The 24,882-nt window shown below is 42.7% G+C and overlaps 2 protein-coding genes across 3 annotated transcripts; both read right to left on the reverse strand.

Annotated features, from left to right (window-relative positions):
• Window positions 1–9,879: 9,879 nt before the first annotated feature.
• cnot4a (CCR4-NOT transcription complex, subunit 4a) lies at window positions 9,880–19,010 on the reverse strand. 2 transcript variants are annotated; one of them, XM_030053750.1, is made up of 13 exons: window positions 18,779–19,010; window positions 17,322–17,496; window positions 16,899–17,096; window positions 16,494–16,580; window positions 16,304–16,405; window positions 15,925–16,050; window positions 15,689–15,813; window positions 15,373–15,582; window positions 14,060–14,117; window positions 13,708–13,963; window positions 12,853–13,347; window positions 12,358–12,582; window positions 9,880–11,820 (listed from the first exon to the last, which is right to left on the reverse strand). In XM_030053750.1, exons 2-13 carry the CDS (start codon window positions 17,493–17,495, stop codon window positions 11,492–11,494), a joined length of 2,385 nt encoding a protein of 794 aa, XP_029909610.1. In that variant the 5' UTR covers window position 17,496; window positions 18,779–19,010; the 3' UTR covers window positions 9,880–11,491. The 2 variants fall into 2 exon arrangements, with proteins under 2 accessions (XP_029909610.1, XP_029909609.1); XM_030053749.1 differs by having other exon boundaries at window positions 17,322–17,544; window positions 18,779–19,009.
• Window positions 19,011–19,402: 392 nt separating this feature from the next.
• On the reverse strand, window positions 19,403–24,876 carry LOC115360557 (pseudouridine-metabolizing bifunctional protein C1861.05). The gene is made up of 19 exons (XM_030053533.1): window positions 24,754–24,876; window positions 24,369–24,469; window positions 24,108–24,222; window positions 23,842–24,016; window positions 23,563–23,674; window positions 23,356–23,462; window positions 23,056–23,182; window positions 22,785–22,905; window positions 22,460–22,545; window positions 22,105–22,241; window positions 21,960–22,019; window positions 21,804–21,867; window positions 21,627–21,721; window positions 21,394–21,522; window positions 21,149–21,263; window positions 20,930–21,067; window positions 20,535–20,701; window positions 20,370–20,452; window positions 19,403–19,807 (listed from the first exon to the last, which is right to left on the reverse strand). Exons 1-19 carry the CDS (start codon window positions 24,762–24,764, stop codon window positions 19,612–19,614), a joined length of 2,139 nt encoding a protein of 712 aa, XP_029909393.1. The 5' UTR covers window positions 24,765–24,876; the 3' UTR covers window positions 19,403–19,611.
• Between the last annotated feature and the right edge of the window lie 6 nt (window positions 24,877–24,882).

Genomic DNA, 24,882 nt, shown 5'->3' on the forward strand with positions numbered 1-24,882 from the left:
CAGATAACCTGTTTCTTAGACGCTTTTGTAAAATAGGAAAAACAAATCTATTTTGAGTGACACAGAATCTGCAATCACTTTACAGATATTCACAACAGGGCTGTTTATGTACCAACCTCTAACTTTCCGTTCTGTGATTTTGTGAGGTCAGTGGTGTCAAAAGTATAGGTCGACATCTGCCCACACATTGGCACTGTAATATAGGCACTGTGACTGTGGCAGCCCCCCATGAACTTACCTGGTCTAACTGGAGTTGTTTTCCATTCAAGAGTGAAGGCTGATGAAGGGGCTCGGCAAACCTATAGCACAGTCCCAAAGGAATAGCCCATAGTGCACTTAGAGGATGCTATCATCAACCCACTGGACTGAAAGGTTGTGTGCTGCTAGAAGAGTGAGGGAGAGTCAGAGAAGGTGCCTATATTGTTTTTACATATTTTTGTGTTTGTTAAGCTTAACGTTTCAGAAGTTGTGCTTCTCTAAACAAAAACATGAGCAAGAAGGTCTAAAAAAAAAAAAAAAAGACATTAACCTAACTTAAAGAAAGAAAAACTATTCTATAAATGTATTAAGAACACAATACCATTTTAGCTACAGTAAAATAGAAAAAAACAAAACAACTACTATATATTGCAATTATGAAAACCAGTGAATCAATTTTAATGTGCTCCTTGTGTGTCCTATTTTCTTTTTGTGGCACTGTAATAAGAATGATTGTTTTAGGAAGAAAATGCCATATACTGAAATATCAAAGTTTCAATGTGTTCCTTTGGCAAGCCATGATAACCAAACTATTACGATCAATTACTATACACTAAATGATATGGACAGCAAGTGTATTATCATCCAAATGTATGGTTTGACTTTTATGTTTCAAGAAAAAAAAGACACTTCATTCAAACTCATGTTCAAATGACATTTTCCAAAAAATTCCACTGCTGAATCTACCACTAATGTATAGATACATAACTCTACAGCAACCTACTGATCGCGAAAACTGCATGGTCAATGGAAGACTGCATGAGCTTTGCCTTTCAAACTGTGGATCAACTATAATATGGTTGCATCATTTAAAAAAACCCTTGCTTTCATCTGTACCAAGGCTTTTACAAGGCCCTGTTCAGAACTTGTTGTAAAATGTGTCCTCGGCTGGATTCCCAAAAGCACCTTGGTGTTAATCTCAGTGCTAAGATGCTGCTGGGAATCTGAGCTACATTCAGTGTCTGTATGTGATGGACAGGTTCTGCTCAGTAGGCCCATGAATGTGTACAAGGACATTAAGGGCTAGTTTCTCATAAGTTATCCCTATCCTAGGACTGAACTGGTCTTTCCAAGGAGATTGTCCATTTGTACAAGTCTCTTGTCTCGGTCTAGACTGTAGTGATACTGGATTGTGGGAAACATGCCTATGATGTATAAACAGGGCCTGTGCCACACAGCCTCCTCTATACAATATTGGTTTTAAGGCTATTCTTGTTTGCTAAAGGTTTGGACAAGAGTTTGCAACGCAGATGGACTGATTTCTGCCTGCTGTGGCGGCACTGAACAGATTCAAATGTTGGGATATTGTGTACCTCACTCACCACAAGCCTCCCTGCAGTCAGCCTTGTGATGAAAGGCAACCATTGATGAAAAGATCTTGTTTGAGATTGTAATATAACGGCAAAAAAATGGGACTGATTGATTGAGTTTGTCTTTCTGTCAAGATTGCACATTTGACCAAGTGCACTAGTAGGGAAGCTGGCTCACTTTGGAGCAGCTCAGAAACACAAAAGGACTATTGAACTCCTGCTCTTCTTTTCATCCACAAGCATACCAAACTCTCTGATGAGTTATTATCCAGCCATCATCCTTCATGTTGTGTTTACCAAGGATTATGCTACAATGTGTTCATTTTGTCACATGATGACAAAGGCATGGTCTGTGATCTATGCAAGGGTATTTATTTATTTTTTCTTATATCACCTATGAGTTCATCTTACATTAACTTCAATAAATTTTTAAGGATCTGGTGGTGTACGTTCATTTGGGTGTGGGTTGGGGAGTCAGAACACGTCTGTATGCCGATCGGCATTGTTGGCTTCAAGTTTCAGGCTGGGCTTCTGTCCAGCTGTGACCTTTCAATGTAATCTGAAGACCCTTATTCTAGACTTGTCAGTTATTGCCTTAGTTCCTCTCACCGTTGCAAACATTTTTTTTTTTTCACTTTGCTAAATAATCGATACAAACTTTGCAGCAATTTTAACATCACAGCACAATTTTGACCTTGCCCATTTTTGTTCAGGCATTGAGATAACTTGCACCACTCCCTGAATCCCTCTTAAAACCATTTATGAACAGAATGTGGGCCTGTATAGGATTGGAAAATCACACAAAATCTGTTCTTATTCACCCAACAGACCACCTAAGCAACCTAAAGTTAAAGTTTCTGGTTATCAGGTGTTTCTGTCACAACCCCCTGCACTGTGCTAATGTGCTGCAATGCATGGTGTTACAGAAGTGAAGGTCTCAATCTAAATGTGTCTTAGCACTGGGCTATACCCGCTCTGAAGCCATTAGCAGTGATTCATGGAACTAAGGTAATGGTTCCACACTAATCCCTTATCCCAAGAGATACATTCTTGTCTCTGTCATTCCCTAGGGATTGTTACACACCTCCGAGGCCTGAATAGCTACCCTCCACTTCTTCCAGTATTGACTAATGTGTTAACCAAATTCTGTGGCGCTGTGCAATCACTGAACTTATAATAATAAAATTATATTTGTGCTCAGAGATTCTGAGTAAGTATTCACATCTAGAATGTCAACATGATTCTGTCTGCCTTCTGTAAAAACATGCTCAACGGTCTTTGCTTGTAGAGTTTATAATTTGATTAATTCATTTTGACTGACATGTCAGATGGCAACTCATAATTGCAAGGTCATATAATGTTGGGTGCAGCTCCTGCAACTCAGTAGCCCTAACACACAGTAGTCATTAAAAAAGACAACTAATCTTAGATATGTCCATGGGAAATCCAGTGACGACAGGTTTTGGGATCTAAAAATGATTCGTTCTGCCTGCTGTCCTCTGATGCTATGGAGCCACGCTGTGGAGGACGTCGGTCAACAGAGACATCACGCCGAATGCTGCAGCCCATCTGTCTTTCCCTCTGTCTGCCTGTCTCCCTTGGCTTTATCTGTCTGTCTCTCTGCCTGCTTTGAGCTCCCTGTGCACGTATTCCTGTATCCCTGCCCTGTGTTTGGGATGTGGCAACCTGAACAGAAGTGAGCCTCCTTTTCCATGTCCTCTGCACTGCCCTCAGGAAATGCAGCACTTTTCAATCTGCAGGCAGCTACAAGGGTGGGGTGAGCTGGCGCTGGTCCCACTGTTCCTGCTCTCTCGTGCTCTTTCTCACTCTCTCCCGCTGTCTTTGTCTCTCTCTCCCTCTTTTTTCTCCACCCCCTTCATTCTCTCTCTTTCCCTCTCTCTCTCTCTCTCTCTCTCTCTCTCTCTCTCTCTCTCTCCCTCTCTCTCTCTCTCTCTCTCTCACTTCTACTCTTGGCTCTGACTGACTACAAAGCTCCACTTTACTTTAATAGCACACAACACCATTTAGAATAACACCTCGCTCATATCACTGCCTCAGTAAAGGCCGTCATGCCTGCTTTTGTCAGCTCTCTCTCTTTGTCGCTGTGTGTGTGTGTGTGTGTGTGTGTGTGTCTCGCTCACTCACCTTCACTGCACACACTGACAGAGCAGATGGGTGTCCAGCAATGGCTAACAAACAGTGACTCCACAAAGATATCTCTTTCTCAAGGCTATAGGAAGCAGCTTAACCCCTGAAACTTTGATTTTGGGTTTGATCTACAATCTGCACTAGAATCTTTGCATTAAGGATCTGCACTGGAATTTAAAATAAAGCTCTGTGGGCTCCAACAAAGCATGTATTTAGAATGATAAACCCATGGCGGAGTTTAGGAGGTTAAATACAGCCCTTTGGATTTTAACATCTTGTTCAGTGGTTGATGTGTACTGGGAGGGCAGGATCAACACATGCACCCAGCTGTGTGCCTTCCCATGCAAATGGAGAACATTTAATTGAAAGTGTGGTTGAAGCCACTGCCTTGGTAATCCCCCATCCGTCTGCTGGACTAATTGAGGGACTTTCGGTCAGTGGTGCAGCAAGCCTCTATCGAGTTCATCACCTCCCTCCTCTCTATCTCTCCACTGCCTGGACGTGTCTCCTTGAATGAAGAGGCGTCTGACAGCTGTTAGGCAAATGTGCTTCTACCAAGAAGTGCAGTGCTGACAGCTGTGTTGGACTGCAAGCATACTGTGGCTGCATGTGCTTGCTTCCTCTGTCTTTCCCTCTCTCTCTCTCACTCACTCACACACACACACGCACGGACACACACACAGGATGGCTGATTTTCCTGAGTCAGGCCTCTGGCTCACTTGATATTCCCGATCGATTTCTTTGAAGACAGACACTCACCCCATATCCCTTTTGCACAAAAATGCCATGCCATTCCTGTTGACGTCATTCAAAAAGTTTCTCAAGGGCCTTTTCATCGTGGCCCAATCAGCTGTTCATGCACAGTATCATATAATTACTCTGTATCAAATCACAAGTGTCCTCTGGTGCAGGCTATTCTAAAAACGGCTACTGGGTGGTTCTTTGCAGCTTTATTGCTGTGTACCAAATCATTGAGACCCCGGTTTTAACAACGTCTGTGCACAGTCCTGCTCTAACAGCAGTGTAGAGGTTCTCAGTGTTAACAACGTGCAAAACAGCTTGGACAGCAATATTGGATCGTCCATGCTTGAGACATAGCTGTTGGGTGTAATGCCACCCCACCCTCAGGCCTAAGCCTACAAACCTCCCTCATACCCCCCATCCCCAAGGCGCTCTCTCTGGCCCACTTCCTCTTTGCATTAGCCTACCTCCATCAGGCCGGGCTGCTGACACACTTGTTTAATAATTAAGGGCACGTCCATAATTTCCTCGTCCTTGTGGAAGTCCACAAATGGTCTTTGTGAAACTCAGGCCAGTTAAATGTACCTCTTTACCTCAGGCCTCTGACAGCCTTACATCAAAGAAAATATGAGCCAAGGACTGAAAGGAAGGGTGTGAGTGGAGGGGTGCCGGAGCAGTGAGACATGGGGCAGGACTGCAGGGAATGGACTACGTATTCATCTTTCTTCATGTCACTTTATCCACTCCATCACAGTGACACGTGCAGTTGCAGTGCAAACATCAGTTATGTAACACCGTCTCCTATCATCCCACTGTGTTAATGGAATAATGCATTAGTAATACAGCAGAGGACACCGACACAACAGGCATCCATTTGTCTGTATATATACCATCCATCCATCAAAGCATCACTCCTCTATCTACCCACAGATTGATTAATCTATCCACCCATAAATGGATCGATCCATTCACCTGCCCGATGTCAACAAACTTGTCTTAAAGATTTTCTTGAATCAAGTGTCATTTCTTGATACTAACACAGGGATCTCCTCGGTTTCTAGAGATGTGACGTGAAATTGCCCTGGATTGAGAGGAATTATCTCACTCTACTAATTTTAAATTTAATGCCCCCCTTCAGTGATTTTAATTCTCTTCCTTAAATAGTTCAGTGATGTATGATTATCTCCACCAATGACATGCTCAATCAAAATGAGTCTCACCTGTGCAGCAGGTGTAAACAGCCCCTTCGAGTGATTCCAGCCACGCCTTGCAAGTAAAGCATTGGCTGACCTGGTAAAATGGGAGTAACATTTAATAGGTGTTTTTCACTGCAGCCATTCTGACATAAAATAGCAATATAAACACAAGGTGTTATTGATGATATTAATAAAGTTTGAATGGAGTGGAATCTTAATTACTGTTATTTAAACATCTGTGTTTACCCTGCTACTTCACATCAAAATGGCTACTTTGAAAAAGGTTCATTACAGACAATAACTGAGGTCATGAGGTCACTGGAGGTGGCCTTTAAGGATGTAAGTTATGTTAACATGAGATTAAATGACTCGTTATTATCGACATCTTTTCCAGCCATCCAACTATCCAGCCATCAGAGCTGTATCAAATTGCAGTCTGGATACTTGTCCTTGTGATATCAGGCGATGCCAGTCTCAGCTTACACACTCCTCCTGTTCAGCATGCAGCGTCAGCGTGCTCAGTCTGGGCAGAAAATTCAAAACTTAACGTCAACCAACCCCGGTTATGTGACCTTCCCGCTTCAGTTACATCACTGCATGGCGCTCGAGGAGGCTGGCAAACACAAAACCACAAAGGGTAACGCCACGTGCACGAGGGCTGTGCTGAGTAATCCTTGAATCCTTTGTACTCACTGACCGATGCAGCGAGGAGTGTAAGCCACCGGCAAAGGTCACTGCAGTGCTGTGAAGGGTGCGTAAAAGTGTGCAAGGACTGCAAAGCATGTGCAGTTCTCGGTATTGGGGTTTTTAAATAACAGATAACTCACCAGTGGGAAAGGCAATAATCCTTTAAATGTTATAGATCCAGTCACTGGACCAAGCCTCCTCTGCCAGCAGACCCACCCTCACAGCTCAGTCTCATCAGCTGCACTCTCTGTCTCACCCACAGTGTGAAAGTCATTCATCTAAGGTCTCTCCTCCACCCCGCCACAATATTGATCTGGTATTAGCTCTCATAGTTATGTAGGAAAACCTCTGCATTGGGGCGCTTTTGGAGACAGATATTGGTCTAAATCTTGCTAAGAATATCTCTTGTTGTGGCTTGGGGCGTTTAGATGTACACATCAGTCTCACTTCCATTTTGATGTTCAGGTTAAATATTGATGACTCAGAGGGATAGGCTGACTCATGGACAGCAGTCATCATGACTACCAAGGAAACAGTCCAAATAGTAAACAACAATAATCAGCTCATGTTTGTCTCCTTTTAATAGAGAGAGGGCACAAACTCTGGCCATAAACAAGCATCCATGTTGTGCTACATACAGACACTATAGAGCCATTACATATTATATGATGATGGAGCAGCATGCCAGTTTTCCTCGCCAGGGCACATTAACTGGACTGCTAGTGGGATTTACAGTAAAGGCTTGTGTGGGTCAGTTGAGAATTGTGCACACTGCAAGAAATAACCATGTTTAATAAGTCTTTTAATCTAGAGTAGAGTGTTACATGAAAAAATTGTTTTTGTAAACAAGAGAACAAAATGTGCCATTAATGTGAAATAATGTCACGAGTTTGCAATATCAGTCAACTTATTTGAAGATATATTTTCGAATGAAGTGATTTGAAGGCATGTTCTTGCTTTGTCTCAAGAAACTGACACTACCTCCATACAAACAAACAAACAACTAAACTGTACTGGAAACAGGTAATTGTGTCACCCCACTGGAAAAAAAAAACACGCACGTTATAATTTAATTTAATTTAATTTAATTTAATTTAATTTAATTTAATTTAATTTAATTTAATTTAATTTAATTTTTTGCTTACATCATTTATTTGTTTAATTTTATTTGTCACATGTAATAGAAATGTATCCCCCCCTTTAAAAAAAAAAAAAAAAAGTATGTATTTGACTTATTTTCAGCCTTAATATAAGAGTAAATGTTGTTATGATATGAACTTATGGACATTTTTTGCAGTGCAGGCAGCTTTGCAGAGAGGACCAATGTCTCCACTAGTGATATAGCCTGTCAAAGGCTGACAAATGGAGAGAGTGCTTTTTGCTGAGAGCAGTCCCAACAGGTTTCTCTTGCAGGCAGTGAGACCACGGCCAGTATATATGTGTGTGTGTGTGTGTGTGTGTGTGTGTGTATGTATGTATATAAATGCAATGCAGTTATACTGGAGGATTTTAACATGTTTCAAGGCCACACACAAAACATACTCAACACATGAAAACTTTGAGTTCAGGTGAGCTGAAGAAAAACATCAATACAAATGATTGAGCTCTCCCCTCCGTAAAGTTTGTGAAGGACAGCTCACTCAGGAGGCAGCCACTGCAGCACATGTGCCCTCTCCACATGCTGCTCTGTAGCTGCAGTCCTTGAGGAAAGCAAGATTTCAGCAGTTTAAGAAGAGACTGCTCTTCAACTCCCTGAGAAGACAGCTCTGTGATGCAGCAAAAAAAAAAAAAAAAAAAAAACAGGGCTTATCTGTTTGTCCTGATGTAACATCAGTCCTGGGTCAAATGGCACTTGAAAACACTCTGTGTTTTGTTTTAGCTTGGCCAAATGCCAAAATGGATGGGTTTTCTGCCAGAAATTTACCCAAAGCACGTGAAAGGCAGTTTGCTATGTTCACTTCATTAAAATCCAAAACCTGATACTCAAGTTGGGTTAAATAAGAACAATTTGGCCCGGGTCTGTAAAACATATAGCACTTACACTTCAGCTAATTTATTGCTATAAACTACTGCTGCCCTCTCTTGGTCCATCACTCATCCCCACTCCCCTGTCCTCCCTCCATCTGTCTTTTGTTCACACAGCATGAGTCCATATGGTAATGAGCATGAATATGCAGTTTCAGCAAAGCAAGTAAATCAATAAACTAATCATTTGTTTTAGGCAATACTGTCTGTCACAGAGCACTTAACGATTAAGGCCAGCAAGCTTTTTGGCAAATTCTTTGCCAGTCTTCCCTATAAATTGATCCAGAGGCAAAAAAGACTCTCTAGCCCAAATATTGGAGTTGTTAACACCTCTATTTCTATATTTCTATATTCTCATTTTTTCCTACATGTCAGGTGTATACTGTCAAAAATATCTCCCTGGTCCCTGTTGAAGCCTTATGTGTGTGTGTGTGTGTGCACTGTGGGTGCGTGTTGGTCCAAGAACACTCTCAGCAGAGCTTTCCCCCCATGTTGCTGCTGACTCATTGTCACTGCCTGAGTATCTGCTGCCTGTCTGCATTATTTGCACACTCACCTTTCTCTAATGCCTCCTCAGCACCTGAGCAGTGGACTTGGAGTTGGAAGCGGAGGGCAGTGTGAACCCAACTCTGGTCACACCGAGCTGGACTCCTGCCTTATAGGACCCTGGGGGTGTGTGTTACACCCAGATGACCACTGGCAGGGGTAGCAGTGGGTTGGTCTCCTATTTTGTGCTGCACATACCAAGAACAACACTGAAACATCCAAATTAAGTGCCAAAAAAATAAACTGTCAAGCTGATACAGGACTTCCTTACATGAGTCAAGTCGTCAGACTCACATAAAGCAAACTGATGGGGAAAATGTGTAAGGGGAGCTCCTAATTCAGATGTGAGTGGTTTATTTCAAGCCTCAAAGTAGTGATGCTACCAGAGGAGCCCTGTCTCTGCTCCCCTCTGTCTATCAGGAAGTTCTACAGGACACAAAAGCATCTCCCGCTGCAGGTACGGACTGCTGCATTGGCCTGGAACAGGGAGCGGAGCTGCAAGCTGGAGGGTTAGGTAATGCACACGTGCTGCACTCACATCAGCCAGTATCAAGACACTCTATACCAATAGATTAATATGCTACAAGCATAATGCATGAAAAAATGACATGACATTCTTCTCTGAATAAGCATTTGATATGTGAGCCTGCTTGACAAATAGGTACAACTATGGAAACTGTTCAAGGGCATAACAAGGCAGATTGTATGCTCTGAAAAACTGTAGTGGCAGGGTACCATTCTCTATAACCTTGTGTGTACTACAGTTTGACTGCAGAGCTTCCTCACTGAAAGGTAGGGAGGTCATCTGCCCCCTAGTGGAGGAAAAGGAAATAGGCAGCTGAGCATTAAAGAACTTTACTGATAGTTTTATGGTTATCTATGGTGCTTTTATGTGAAAATATTTATAGTTAAAATAAGGGTGATGGAAACACAAGAGGAGTGGAAAAAAAGAAACTTAACACCAGTACTGAGTTTTCAGTTTTATTTAAGGTTCATTTTTCCAGACCTGCAGAGGACAGTTCAGTTCCTTTAAACGCCTCAAATGTTTTTCTCAACATCACGTTAAAACCCATTGTTATGTCTTTTGTGTTGGTTCCTCCTGGTTGAGTTCATTCATCTTGTGAATACTGTTTAATAGGGGACAGCGGGGGGTAAGAGAGAGAAAGAGAGAGACAGAGAGAACACGGATCAGAATTAAGACTTCAAAATGAAAAGGCTGTGGTTGGAGAGGTCGTTCTCAATTCCCAAAGGCTGAAAGCTCTTTAAATCACTACTACAGTACTTTGTGTTGCCTTGCAGCACCTTCCTTTGTGACGCACACTCACATACAGTTGCCGAAGTCACATACATTATTTCAGTTTTTCTCAATAGGTGCATATTTTTCAGCAACCATGGTGCTAGATTTCCCTTCCAATCACTCAAGCTCCTTTCTCTCTGTTCATTTTAAGGCCTCGTTTAAGCCCTCGCGGGTTCAACAAAGGGAAGCTTGTTAACCCTATTGCTACCCTCATTAGTATTGTCTCGAGTATATTCGCCACATCCTCGCCCATCTAGTCATTTTCTATCTACTGGTGGCTGTCCATGTTAGGGCTAGCTACTGTAGGTGCCACACAGTGGCACTGTGAGTATCACTCTAACCCTAGTGCTCAGGATGTGTGCCACGATTTCCTAAAGCCCTGGCTCCCCTCAGTTAGGCAGTGCTCTACCCTCTGATACAGAGGTTCAGCAAAATTTTCCCTCAAGCAGAACAGGCCACCAAGAGGCCTCTGCTTAAGGGAATGTGGGCAAAGTGGCCTCTCAGGCAGGCCATTTGTGTCCCTGCCTAACAGGAAGCCCATGCATAGCCTGTGCCCTCAACTCCCCTGTCATCTGCATTCACTCTTTTACCAATTCTCAGCTTTTTTTCCCTCTCTCTCTTTTTTTTGTTTTTAAAAAAACCTTTCCCGAAAAGCAAAGTGCCAACTTTTTCTCTCTCTCACCTCGCCTTTTTTTCACAACCATCAGGGCTTAGCTGCGAGGGTTAACCGTTTCACAGTCTCCTGTTATAGTGGGGAGGATGAGGGTCTTTGGGGCAAAGCTTCAAGAGCAGATTCACAGCTTGCTTCATTCCTCAAAAGTAATCGTGACTTCAACTTTCAAACATACATTTTGTTCATGCTTAATCATTAGTTATTTAAAAGACCTCACTTAAGCTAATTTGTTTCTTCGCAGTTTGTGGAGTTAACTCGTGTCACCACTGGGCACTCCTGCTATACTGTTGTTGTGCTCTTAACAGTAAGCTATATCATCCCCAACATTTCAACCTTACGCCCAGAACTAGGTCTAAGGAGTGGTGATGGTAGCAGACGTAGGGTACTGATAACTTATGTGCCACAAACAAAAAACAAAAAACAAATAGGCCTTCGGAGTAGACAAAAAGGAAGGAGGAAGAGAAAAAAGAAGAAAGCATGTTTGTTATTTTGTTAATAATTTTCATATTCTGCAGATTGGTGTGTATTGCGTTGGGGGGGGGAGGTGGGTACAGGATGAGTGGGTATAAGGTGGTAGTGGGAATGGATGGGTGTCTGCTGTAGTCTGTGTTCAGTGGCGGTCCACAGCGGCACTCTGTAGCAGCTCTGTGGCGGGCTGGCCCGGGGGTCTGAAGGCTGTCTGGAAGCCTGGGGGAGGGGAGTGGAACTGGCTGGCGGGGTTGGCTGTGGGAGGGGGCAGGTAGGGAGCCCAGCCGCCGGCGGCTCTGTGGTGAAGGGGGAGGTGGGCATCGAGGAGGCCACTGTGGAGGGGCTGGGGAGTGGGCACTGCTGAGCTGGCTGGGCCGTCCATTTCTGTAAGTGCCTGCAGGGACTTGAGCCAGTGTGGTGGGTTGTCGTCCTGGAGACAATCTAAACTGCTGCCTGCTGAGGCGGGGATGCCTGAGGGGGGAAGAGAAAACAGAGATGGGTGAATGAGACATCTTCTTATTCAGAGTTCATACACTTTCAAACAATGGTTTTCAATGTCTTTTCCAGGACGTGTTCATAAATGTTACCTTAATTTTCATGACCAAAAGAAACTATTTTGATGTTGAGAATGAAAAGATATGTTTTAACACTAAATATACTGTCAAAATCAGTTTATATATCAAATACTGTATATGATCCTCTCTAGAACAAATGATTAACAGACATGTGATAAGCTAGATAAGGTGGGGTTTTTTCCTTCATTTTTTCTGAAACAAAACAATCTGCGATTGGTTTGACCAACATTTGGATAGTATTTACTTGTAAAGCTAAAATAAAGTATTTTAAATTTTCTTCATCAGATTGAGACAAAATAATGCATAAACAATGTAAAGACTTTTCTAGGCTGACCATATGCAGCCTGTTACTGAAAGCATCACTTCAATCCTTCAATGATGAAGCCATTTTGGAAGATGTTGGGAAATTCTGAGGAGAGTCCAAACACTCTACCTGTGATAATAGCAGGGTCCATCCAACTGGCCGTCCCATCCCAGCTAAGGCTGTGAGAGATGCCCGCTGGCCCGCCAATGTGGTTAACACTGTTGGAGGAGGAGGATGATGAGGAGGAAGAGGAGTTTGGGAGGCCCCCAAAGTTGATATTAATGTTGGGCAGGAGAGCTCTCAGGCCATCCTGCCATTCTTTCACATTTAAGCCGTCTATAGAGCCACTGTTTTCTGTAGGAAAAGAAAGAGAAACAGACTGGTCAGTTTCTCAGGTGTTTTGTCACCCACTTGTGGCCAAGCAGAGAACTGCATTTCAAAATCATTTGTTGTTCCCTGCAAGGTCAATAACAGCTAATCAAAACAAGTATCACTATGCTAAGTGGCAAGCCACAAATGTTTTGACATCCAATACTTTGTCATGTCATTACAGAAAACATGCTTTAACATGAATTACTTCCATGGGACGCAGGATATTGACAGAGTGAGCCAGCAGGCTGGTACCTGAGATGGGGATCCCGCCCAGTCCTGTGTTGTGCTGAGGGGGCAGATTCAGGTCCAGGAAATTACTGTGTGAGGCAGCACTGGCTGAGTGGTTCAAGTGTGTGAGGTTATTGCGTGTGGGGACGCCCATCCAGGGGTGTCTGGCGGCTGGCTGTTGCTGACTGGCCTGACTGTTTTGACTGCCGGGGAAACTGTAGGAGCTGTAGATGGCTCTGTGGTGGAGCTGGGAAAGGCGCGGTGGGCCGCTGGGGAAATGGTGGGAGGCGCCGGGGTTGGGGGGCAGCAGGCTTGGGCCATGGTGGTTCCCATGAGGCAGGGGCCCGGGGGACAAAGGGCTCTGATCCTGCACCGATAGCTCCTTCTCTATCAGATCGGCCAAGGCTTTGCGGGTGACGTCGAAAGGGTCAAAGCCCAGGTCATCATCCTGCTGTTTAGTGGATGAGCCAAAGCCAAAGGCGGCCTGCCAGTCTGTTGAAGAAGACACTGGTATTGTGTCTGGAGAAGGAAACACAACGTTTAAGTTTACAGCACATTTAAGTTAAGTTATACTTAAGTTTTCAGCATTTTGTTGTGATTTTCTTATCTGAGCAATTCAGTGGGTTCAACAGTAGAATAAACCATAAGCCATCACGATTACAAAAAACAAAACAAAAACAACAACAGTAAGGAGCACAAGGATAATGGCCATGAAATGCATGAAAAAAAAATCCTGTGTAGCCAGAATAAAAATCAACAATTTAGCCTGTTTGACAAGAGAAAGAAACCCTCTGGAGAGCCGCAGTTCACCAACCACAAACAGCTGAACAATTAGGACATAACATAGACTTCAAACACATTTCCAATGTGAATGGTCACCTGATGTGAAGAGGCTCTGTGGTTCGGGGGTCATGGGCCAGTCGGTGCCGCTGCGGGGGGAGCTGGGGAAGGGCGGCAAACCGGCGGGGAGAGGGTTAGGATGTCTGAAGTTACTGTTGTCTGAAAAGAGCGACTGGGACTCTGCCGCCGCGCCCTCAAAGGGTGAGCGGGCTGTGAGGTCTGACACGCTGATGGGCACCACCAGGCTAGGCTTGGTTAAGCCCGGGGGAGGGGAGGGGGAGTCACTGTTGGGTATCTAGATGGTGAGGAGAGGAAGAAACAATTGTGAAAATGTCCTGACTCAAGCATGGCTTCATTGAGCAACGATCAAAAATGTGTTATGTGTTTTTACCTGCTGTAAAGTCTCTCCATTCACCATACTCATTGATTCTGAGGGTTTGTCACTGGGACTAGACCGAGACAAAGAGAAAATGCAATTAAACATAAACACACATACACATTTATACACACACACACAAGAGCTGCATGATATAGGAAAAAACTGATATTGCAACATTTTTTTCCCTACCATATATAAGAAATAAAAAAATACTGGACATTTCACCTGTAGTGCACCATGTACAGATATACAATAAACAATCATAATTTTCATCATTTGGGTACTTTGTTCAGCCCTCTTCCATCTCTCCAGAAATAAGGTTTCCACGTATTCGACTGTGACACTGGCATATACAAGTGGAGAGAGAACAGGTGGAGAGGTATTTGGGGGAAAACAACATATGTGTCTTAATAAACTTTACAAAGGAACTTCTGTGTTGCTGTTTTGTTCAAATGTATACTTAATCTGCATGGTGGATGATAAACAGGGCTGTAGTGCGACTACGGATGGTAAAAAACTTGAACTCCAGCAACAAACAGCTTTATCTATATGCTGGCAAGATGTAAGTACAGATAGAACTGGATACTCCAAGTTTTGTGTGTGTTAAACATTTTTTTTTTTGTTAGAACATGGAGAAGCCCTGTAATAGTAACCTTTTAAGTTTTAACCGGCACCAGGATGAAGTGACAACAGGAATAAACACACTCAAAAGCAGCTTTGCATTACTGTACACCTTCCTCCAGCATCCAAGTGTCAACTGTGTCAGGAGCTGTGTCTCATGCATGTTCACAGGCAGGTGAGACGCAGGCTATGCATACACAGTGGTCAGTTCACTATGTGCTCCTATGAAAACAACCAAAATAGGAAGTGCTCGTTTTCAGGTGGTGGTCGGTGATTAGCAGGGCTTTGGTTGTTTGATAAACTGATCAAGTCCACCCCTTCACCAGAGCACACAGTGAACTGATCAAACTTTGTGTATCTGAGAACCCTTAAATCAGACAAAATGATGGACTTTTCTTGTAGGTTAGTCATGGAAAATGAGAACCTTGTGAGTTTTCCTTTTTTATCAAGCAGCAAAAAAGTTGTAGCATGATGTGCTTGGCTTAATTTTCTTTACTAGACATTGTGTGTCCTGCAATGTGACTACTGCACATGCACACAATGCGGTGTCAACAGTGAAACAACATATCATGCGGCCCTAACATACATATATGAAAAATGCTCATTACACGAGAAGGGACAAGAACAATAAATGATATCACATATGTATCTTTAAAAATAAAATACTTCTCCTTTACAACACTTTGCCCAGGTATGTACATTACCTGTTACTGTCACAGTTAGATGAGAAGGGCGACAGGGCAGTGCTCTGGCCTGGACCCAGCTCTGTATCCAGCCCATCTGAAGTAATAACTTCTTGGTCTAGATAGCAGTCTAGCAGCGGAGGGGACTTGCGGTCCTCTGAGAGCCCATTGGCCAGTTTGTTATGCCCTGACAGCGTTGGCCACCCGTCTTTACCATTGCCATTGTTGGTTCTGTTACATAACAGAGAAAAAATATCAAGCATCACCTAATCCCACTTCCATTGGGTTGCCCAGTGAAAGTAATGAGGGCAGCAACCTAAAACAATAAGAAGACTACCTCTGTGCAGAGTTGGATTTACTCTTTGACTTCTCTATTCCACATGCTGGAGGTTGTAGAAAGCTGGGGTTCATTTTATAGAGGTCTTGGAGAAGTTTCTGCTCATACTCCTGGTGTTTTCCCGCCTAAAGACAAATGACACAACAATAGACATCATCATGTCACTTGAATAGTGACTAATATAAATAGAGCAGCTATTCATTCATATTTTAAGAAAAAGGATCTGAATATATTACCTGCATCTCCTCTTTAGTAAAGCTAGCTGCTTCGTCTCCCAGCTCATGTAGATACATACAATCTGGCTTGGGACACTGCATACTTTTGAGGAAGTAACTGCAGTATTTTGTTGTGCCTAAAGAAGCCTGTAATGAAAAGACAAGGCCAAAAGATCAATGGAAAAACTCTAACATAATGTGCAAATAGCTGTCAAAATTAATTTCCAGGGACTTGCTGCTCCACTCCAGCAAGTCCTACTATTATACATTGAAGGGAAGGGATAGGGGAAAGTTATAAATTGGCCATATTACAAATAAAACAACAACCACACTGACAATGGACACTGATAGCAAAGTATAAATAGAAACTGAGCCTGCGTCATTGTAGGTTCATGCTCACCTTGAGTGTTCTACCATCAACAACCACATTGTTCACACACTGTATTGCTCTAAGAGCATCTTCAGAGCGGATGTAAGTGACGTAAGCGCTGGCACTAGGCCCCTGCAGAACCAAAAGGCAAAAATAAACACACAAAAACCATAAACTAAGTGTTAAAATGATATAATGGTGTACTGTCACCTCCTCTCACCTGTGAACCTGCATAAGATGTGCTGTTGTTGATGACCACTTTATGAATTTTCCCAAACTTCCCAAAGTACTCTGGCCTTTTTAGGACCTGTGAGAACAGCACAGAAAAAAATATAAACAAACTGAGATATGGTTGCGCATCACACACTTTATACTTGAGACCCCAGTGGCACCAAGACATTGTTACATCTGCATTCATACAATTTCCTATCAAAGTGGTTTTGATCCTCACTGTATCTGTGGATGTAAGAAAAGCTCAAGATAAAAGAAGCAGCTAACATATTTTGCTTACCAAAGCTCCACTCACATAAACAAACAAAATGACAGATGTTTTACACATTGCATTTCTTACATCCTACTATCAAAGGAGGACAAATGAGGTTGCTAGTGATGACAAGGTACTCACCTCGGGGTCGGCGAGCCGTTGTGACAGTCCCACCACAAACACCAGGTTTCGCTGGACCACTCGGACACTAGCCAAATGCTTACGGTTTTCCGTCACTTTCTGCTTCTTCTCATTCTGCTTCTGCTTCTTCTCATTCTTTATCCTTTGGATCTCCTCCTGTGACAGGGGCTTGTACACAGCAGGGTCCTCTGGGTACGGCTGCACACAGAGTGAACTCACAATGAATTTAGAGTCACGATTTAAGATACACCTACTTGAATAAAATGACAAATTTTAATACTAACTATAATATTAAAACAAATTTTGTAAACTTCTAAAGTGGGTGACAGAGATCTTTAGTTCACAAGACACTGGCAAGACAACTGGTAAATCTGCAGTTCTGAGCTACATCTCTGAAGTCATGTTGAACTACTCTTTCCTCACCTTTCTGCAGGCGGGGCAGAGGCCATTTTCGTCTGTGCGGATGCGATGCCAGCAGAAGCGGCATATCTGGTAGCCGCAGGTGCAGGGGAAGAAGTTGACGTCATCAATCTCCAGCGGCTCCATGCACAGGGGGCACTCCATGGGGTCGTCCTTCATCTCAGGGCTGTGGGACATCCTATGGCACGGCAAGGGTAGGTGTTGAAGCTGGTCACAGAGCACAAAGCTGGGAAAACATATGTATGTTTAATATGACATTTGGATCACAGAACAGTTATCACTGATTAAATATCTCTTTTTCGCTATCTGTTTTGGGGGCAGAATGGCAGAGCAACTGAAATTTAATTCACATCATCAAGGTCACCATGCCATACTGAACAGCCCACTGAAACTACTATAAAAATAAACATCTATGCAGTATTTCACCTATTCTGTGGAAGGGGAAATACATCAGGTGAGAAAACAGATCACTGGTGCAAAACACAGTCAGAAATGACAACTAACCAGTAATGAGGATGTTGTGGTTAACGATCATCACTCAAAGGTTCGTCACACTTTAATAATGTCAGTCTTAACATTGACGGATAAGCTGGCAGGCACACACTATGTTGACTAAAACTGGAAACATCTGCTACCAGCAATTCGATGACAACCTGGTTTCTATATGACAAACGCCAGAGCCAGCCACTGGTCACCCAGAAAACAAACTCCATGACAGGTCTCATTTGTGACAAGCCAAACGTATAACGCCGAATGAAACGATAACGAGAAAATAACCATTTAACATAAACCATAAGCCACCATTTGCTAATAAACTAAAACGAGCAAGAGCTCCGCATCTCCACCAAAGCATTACTGCCAAATGTCAGCTGACTGGTAAAGTCGTGTACGACTTTACCCGTGGTAACTTTAGCTGCTCTGTCTTTTGGATCGTACCTTATGACAGATGTTAGTTGACTAAGCTAACATTAGCTGCGAGCTAGTGAAAGAAGCCGGTCAAGTATCCAGGAGCAACTCTACATAAATCATGAAAATAAACTAATACACGAAACAAAATATTAATGGCAGATAGTTAATATAACACGGAACAGCAGCGTGACACACGATTTATCCTCAGTACTTAAGTGACAGCTTGCTTGTGCTAAAGTTAGCATTAGCACAGCTAACAAGCTACATTATTATCAAAATCTACAAGGTTTTTGGAGCCAAGCTTACGTTGCGGCCTGTACAAGCTAATGCTAACTTGAAAGTTGTTAGCATGCGAGCTATTGAACATCACAGTTTAAACCCTGACATTGGTCTCGCGACATAAGGTTAACTGGACAGGAATCTGAACATCTTGACGGCACTATTGTGTCTGTCTGCAAAATCGTCATAGGCATCTCTCCCTTTGATTTACTACAAGAGATTAAAAGCTTGCTAACCCAGCTAGCATTTTGGCTAGCGTTAGCGTTACTTACCCTGTCCGTTTTTAGCTAAGGATTCCAGTCCAAGGGAGTCACACCAAATTGGGCGGGGACTGCAAGCCAATGTATCTGAAATGTCAAAATTTCTATAAATAGATACTTAAGGTAACTGTAGGTGTACTGTTTTTCGATAATTAAAAAGGCTATATGGATGTTTCGCCCCTTTCTTGTCTTGGTATTGTAGACAGTTTACGCTCTCAAACCACCATCTTAGCTAGCATTAAAATAGGGAGGAGGGAATGGGGCAAGTATTCCGTGCGACTGAGGCTGCGCAAATGTCCGATGCTTCATGGGAGTTGAAGTTTTCGGTGATTCTGTGGCGACTGACATGTATGTAGAATATAACAACATTTAAACAACAAACAAACTCATACATACACATACACACACACTGTTGTGTTATGTTATTTGTATCTACCTGCTCAGTCATTATATCCACATTACTAAAGATTGTTTATTAAAAAAATCTCTTGTGTTTAAATATCTTATGAAAACACCAATGGTCATCTCTACAATATCGTAACAATACCAATATGGAGATATTTGGTTACACATATCGTGATATTTAATTTTGTCCATATCGCCCAGCCCTGTGCCTACAGAGTGAACAACCCTTCATGGTATTTAACATTTTATTGTCTTGCCAATGTGTTACGTTCTGAAAAGGTGTTATCATCTTACATTCATTGACTCATTTGCTGTGTTACACAACAGTTTCACAAGAAACATTACAAATACTGAAAAGATTGAAAATATAATCAAATGACTGATGTGTAATAACCTAGATTTCCACATAGCTCTTGAAAAAAGTTCAGTCGACAGCATTTTTATTCCATCCACATGAAGCTAGGCTTAGTCCAGGATTGAGTCTGGACCTTATTGGGGTCTACAGAGTCCAAGGTAAGAAATGGGGAAATGGGGTGCGGTGATGCCAGGGACAACCGTGCTGCCAGGAGCCCCATGTGAACACAACTGTCAGTATCCAGACCCTGGAGAATCCCAGCCATCATTCCACCTGCCAGACTGAGGACACAGTAGGGATGAGTGCCTTTTGTGTGTGTGTGTGTGTGTGTGTGTATGTGTGTGTGTGTGTGTATGAAACTGAGAGAGAGAGAGAGAGAGAGAGAGAGAGAGAGAGAGAGAGCAGGAGGGCATGGACAATTAGGGCTGGGTGATATATCAATGTTATATCAACACTGTGATATTAGACAACATATTGTTTAGGATTTTAGATATATTAATATCATGATCTGATGTAAGTGTTGTCTTGTCCTTGTTTGAAAAGCTGCAACACAGTGAAGAGATTACATTGTCTGAACTTATTAGAGTGTTATAGCTGCTCTTTTATCTTTCTCTATCTGCTTGGTCATCATATCTACATGATTGTTTTTTTTAATAATCTCTTATGTGTAAATATCTTGATGAAAGCACCAATACTCATCCCTACAATACCATCATGACCATATCGCCCAGACCTCTGGGTAATGAAGAGGGGACAAAATTGTTGCAGAGAAATTTAGAAAAAGGAATTTGAAATAATAAAAATAGAGAGGAAATCAAGGGCAATTAGGGGCATTTTGATCACCTATCTCCTGCTCCTGAGACATTCATGGTCTCCTCTGTTGTCACAGTCAGAGCCGGGTAGTAGAGAGCACATAGCTGACCCCTCTGCAAAAGCAGGCGCAGTAAACATCATTATTACTGTAACATCATCATCAGTGTTATCATCATGAGTGGAGGTCATTCTTACCCTCTTTTGTTGTCTTGGCTTCAGGTTGACCGAGCCAGCGTCATACTCCCCACACACTAACACTCCCTTAGCCCCAAGGGTCACCACCAGACAGTGAACATATTCCAGCAGGGGGCGTGAGAGAGCCATGGCACAGCTCAGCACGTCCTTCAGAGAGCTTGGCAGTACTGCCACCCCGCAAAACAAAATCACATCCTCATTAATGTAACCATGCTCAACTGTACAGTGAGTACATTTCTCACAAGAATCATGAGTGAATTGGTGTAAATGAGAGTGAGTGTGAGTGTATATGTGTGGGTGTGTGTAGAAGTGAGTGAGCAAGTGAGTGAGGGAACAGAATCTTCTTAGGGAAGCTGAAACATAAAAACTCTTTGTCAGAGTGGCCTACTGTCTACCTTCAGGTGTTGGGATGCCCAGGTTTTTGTTCATGGTGCACAACTCTGCCAAGTTTGGGGATAAGTAGGACAGGGACTTCCATGCCTCAGACAAGAAAGGCTTAGAAGCCTTATCAGAATCAGTTGGCTCGTACCAAACTGTGACAGACATTGATGACACAGCATCAAAATCAGAAGCCTCTGTTCATGAGCATTTGTTGACCAGTTCCTCATGCTTACCATTGATTGCATACTTTTTGGCAATGGAACAAACATAGTCAATGGTAGATACAGGGATGTTTCCATCAAGGCACACAAGACAGGCTGATGAAAGCTGTTTCTCAAACTGGGACACCTGTAGGGAAGACATCCAACGGTATCAAATAGAGCAGTGGTGAAAATACCTGTGAGACAGAAAACTATCCAAACATAGAGCCTTGGCAAGCCTGGCTAAAAATGATACTTTGGTCAGTAACACTACTTACATACTGCTCTGTGATTTGCTCATGAATGTCCATATCACCCAATCCAAGACTCAGTTCCCCACTTTCAGTGATAACAGCACAGTAAGTTGCTGTCCTTTGCTCCTCAAGCCTGGCTACACCACTTGTGTTCTTCCAGAAATAAGAAACAGGCAACAATTTAACAACTAAATATCTGAGTAAAATGGATTTAAATTATGTGTAATGATAAGGAAACTTGTCCTCTGCTCACATACTATGTGTTTACAGTGGTTCAACACTGCATCACTGTGAGAGTCTGTTCCAATGGCAGAGATGAACAGGGGTCTGTGGCCTAATCGACTCAGAGAGTCTTGATGGAAAACATTACCATGAGAATTAATGTAAAACAACCAGATTCAACTTCTCACACACATAACCAGATCAAAACTAACCAGCAATGTTTCGTCCTACGCCACCAAATGACTGACAGACACTTCCTGGATTTGTCTGTCCGAACTGCGGAAAATCAAACAAAACAAAGCAATGAAAAGTGTTCTTACAGTTCCTAATAACAAGGCTTATATGAGTTGTTGTGGATGAAAACTTACTACAAGCTTCTCTGTTTTTCCTTTAGCAATAAAATCCACATTAACTCCCCCTATGACAACCTGTGACAGAATGGCATGATTGGAATTATATTGTGCTCTCCCCACACTTAAAAACAAAACCATCAAAAGTGTTATGAATACTCACAGTACTTGACTGTGATTCTGAGGGATGATTTCCAAGATGATGAATGGTGCCTCTCATATTTCTCTTATTCATTTGTTTTGACAGGGCACAGGCAATCTGACTGCCTACCATAGCGTTATTATGAATGAGTGCTGTGTCTTTAAATAAAGCAGGTTAAGGACAATCAGTTGAGTTGTAACAGTTCAATGATCATCAATAGTGTACTTGAGAGGACATCAGGTTTTAACATTGTCATTGTCACTCTCTCCTCACCGCATGCCAGTTTTTTTTTTGCTTTTTTTCCAGGATGTGAGAAGCTGATAAGATCAAGGTCTCTGGTGTGACTTCTCATTAATTGAGATCATGAGAAGGATACTAGCTTGCAGGGACTTTCCTTTAGTCAACTCATTGACTTTTTGAAGAATGAATGGTGTCACATCTCTTCCTTTGATACCTTTTGCACTGAGTAAACCAGAAAGGGGAGAAAAAAAAGAAGGGATATTTTTCTTGGGCAGGTGAATGTTCCACTTGAGTTAATTTCATAATTTTACTGTGATCATGCAGGAACTCAAGACAGAAATTATGTCACCTGAGCTATTATATCAAAGAAAGGCAATAGCTGTTGATAAAAGAACATAAGTGCGGATTACAGGCCCCCAAAACCAATGTCACGTGTTGGGCCTAACAGAAACCGTCCCTACCTGGCCTCTGCCACAGCAGTCTGTATTGCCTCCTCTATGTGCTGGCCTGCTGTGGCATGTTCCTCTGGGATGGGCACAGCTAACAGGACGCCACTCTGGAGACCCAGCGACAGAACGCCCGCTGAAAGGTATAAAACAGACACATAAACATTCTCTCCACCAGCTGTATTATTTGCCAAGATCTAAAAGTTATGTTGTGTAATGTACCACATCTTGACATAGGTGTGTTAAATCTCAAGGAGACAATCAATATGTGAAAGTGTTAATATACCAATCAGCTCTGCAGCCTCCTCAGGGTTGCAGACATGGTACGGGGAGGTGAATCCACTTTGTGGAGAGAAGAATGCTGGGAAATTCTTTGACATTCCATAGGTAGCTACACAGACACCCTGCGTCTCCTGATAAAGGATGTACCGCAGGAAAAGTTACCACTGCAACTGCAGTTTTAATGAAAGTCACCCATAAAGATGGATTAAAAATGTTTAGCTTACTAAAGTGCAGACTAATACCAAATACAGGAAGATTTGCCAACATAACTACACTATTGTCAAAAATAATCCATCACTCTTACAAGGAACTCCAGGGTGCGTCCAATGTCCAGAATAGATTTGACTCCAGCAGAGACAACAGCAATAGGAGTCCTGCCCAGCTCTGTCAAATCTGCACTGATATCCAGACCTGGAAGAACAATGATTTATTCAATAGAGACCAATGTTAGGGCTTCAAATAATCACTACAGTAGAATAATAAGTTAAACTGCTAGTCAGACTCAGCTTACTGTTCTCCCCATCTCTGTGTACTCCTCCAATGCCCCCTGTGACAAAGACAGGGATGCCAGCTCTGTGTGCGGCTATCATGGTACCTGACACTGTGGTTCCCCCAGATATACCCTGAGAAAAGAACACATATGCCAAAGTCCGTATACAAAGGAGGACAACACTCAAACAGTAGCACAACCAATTCAGTTAATCAAGGTGGAAAAGACTAGTGTGAGCATCAAGACAGTCATTTTACAAAGAGATTTACTGGGTTTTGGATTAATGTGTTGCTGTCTTACTTTACTGATGGCATAGGGCAGATCACGGCGGGACACTTTGAGAGATGTCTTGCTGCAGGCTAGGTGCTCCAGCTCCTCTGATGACAGGCCCACATGCACCTTTCCCTGAATCAGTCCTACTGTGGCTGGAGTGGCTCCCTCAGCACGAACTATGGCCTCTACCTCCTTTGCTGTGCTGCACAAAATAGTTACAGGAAAGCTTGTCTCTAGTGTTACAGTTTGTAGGCACATTAAGATTGGCTATTAAGTAAAGTAATTGAGGGTACCTCAGGTTGTGAGGGTAGGGCATGCCATGTGTGATGATAGTGCTCTCTAGTGCGACCACTGGTCTGTTTTCTGCCAGTGCCTGTGACACTGATGGATGAACTCTGAAGAGTCCGTCTAGGAAAAGGGTCATGGTCAACTGTGACAGCCAGTATGTATGACAGCCAACTATGAACAATGTACGCCTTTTTTCATGACATCATGATAATGTGTATGATGTACACTTTCTATAAATTTTAGTGATCTCAAATGGATGCACTTACCATTTTTACTCAATCTGTTTTGAAATGTTGAAATCCCACGTCTCACAAAATGTGCAGTGACTCTCTTCAGCATTCTCACTTCAGATCTTCTCAGGGAAACCCTGAAAACAACATGCACACAAATTTTCAAAATGTACCCTGAAAACAGTCAGGTGTTCCTTATTTCCTAATCAGCTTGAGCTAGTCCAAGCAGCCTGACACTGCTATGCCAGATAAATGCTGATCAAAGCCTACAGTTTCCCATCTAGTGCCCTCCATGTCAGGTGCCATAGCTTCCTGTCTTTACTTCTGCAACTAAAAGACTCCAGATAGATTTGTAACTTTAACTTTGTGTCAATCACACTTGGATGTGCATGCCAAAATTAAAACAAGGTGAGATTGTTACCTGAATTTCATCTTGGAAAAATCAAATTAATCAGCCTTGGCTCGCCCAGTTGCACCAAACTCTGCAGTGTGTTTTCAGTCACTGCAAGGCACCAATCCAATTCAGCCATTGTGAGGATTTTCTCTGCTC

Source organism: Myripristis murdjan, chromosome 6 (genome assembly GCF_902150065.1).
Source record: "Myripristis murdjan chromosome 6, fMyrMur1.1, whole genome shotgun sequence".
In the NCBI taxonomy this organism is placed as follows: Eukaryota; Metazoa; Chordata; class Actinopteri; order Holocentriformes; family Holocentridae; genus Myripristis; species Myripristis murdjan.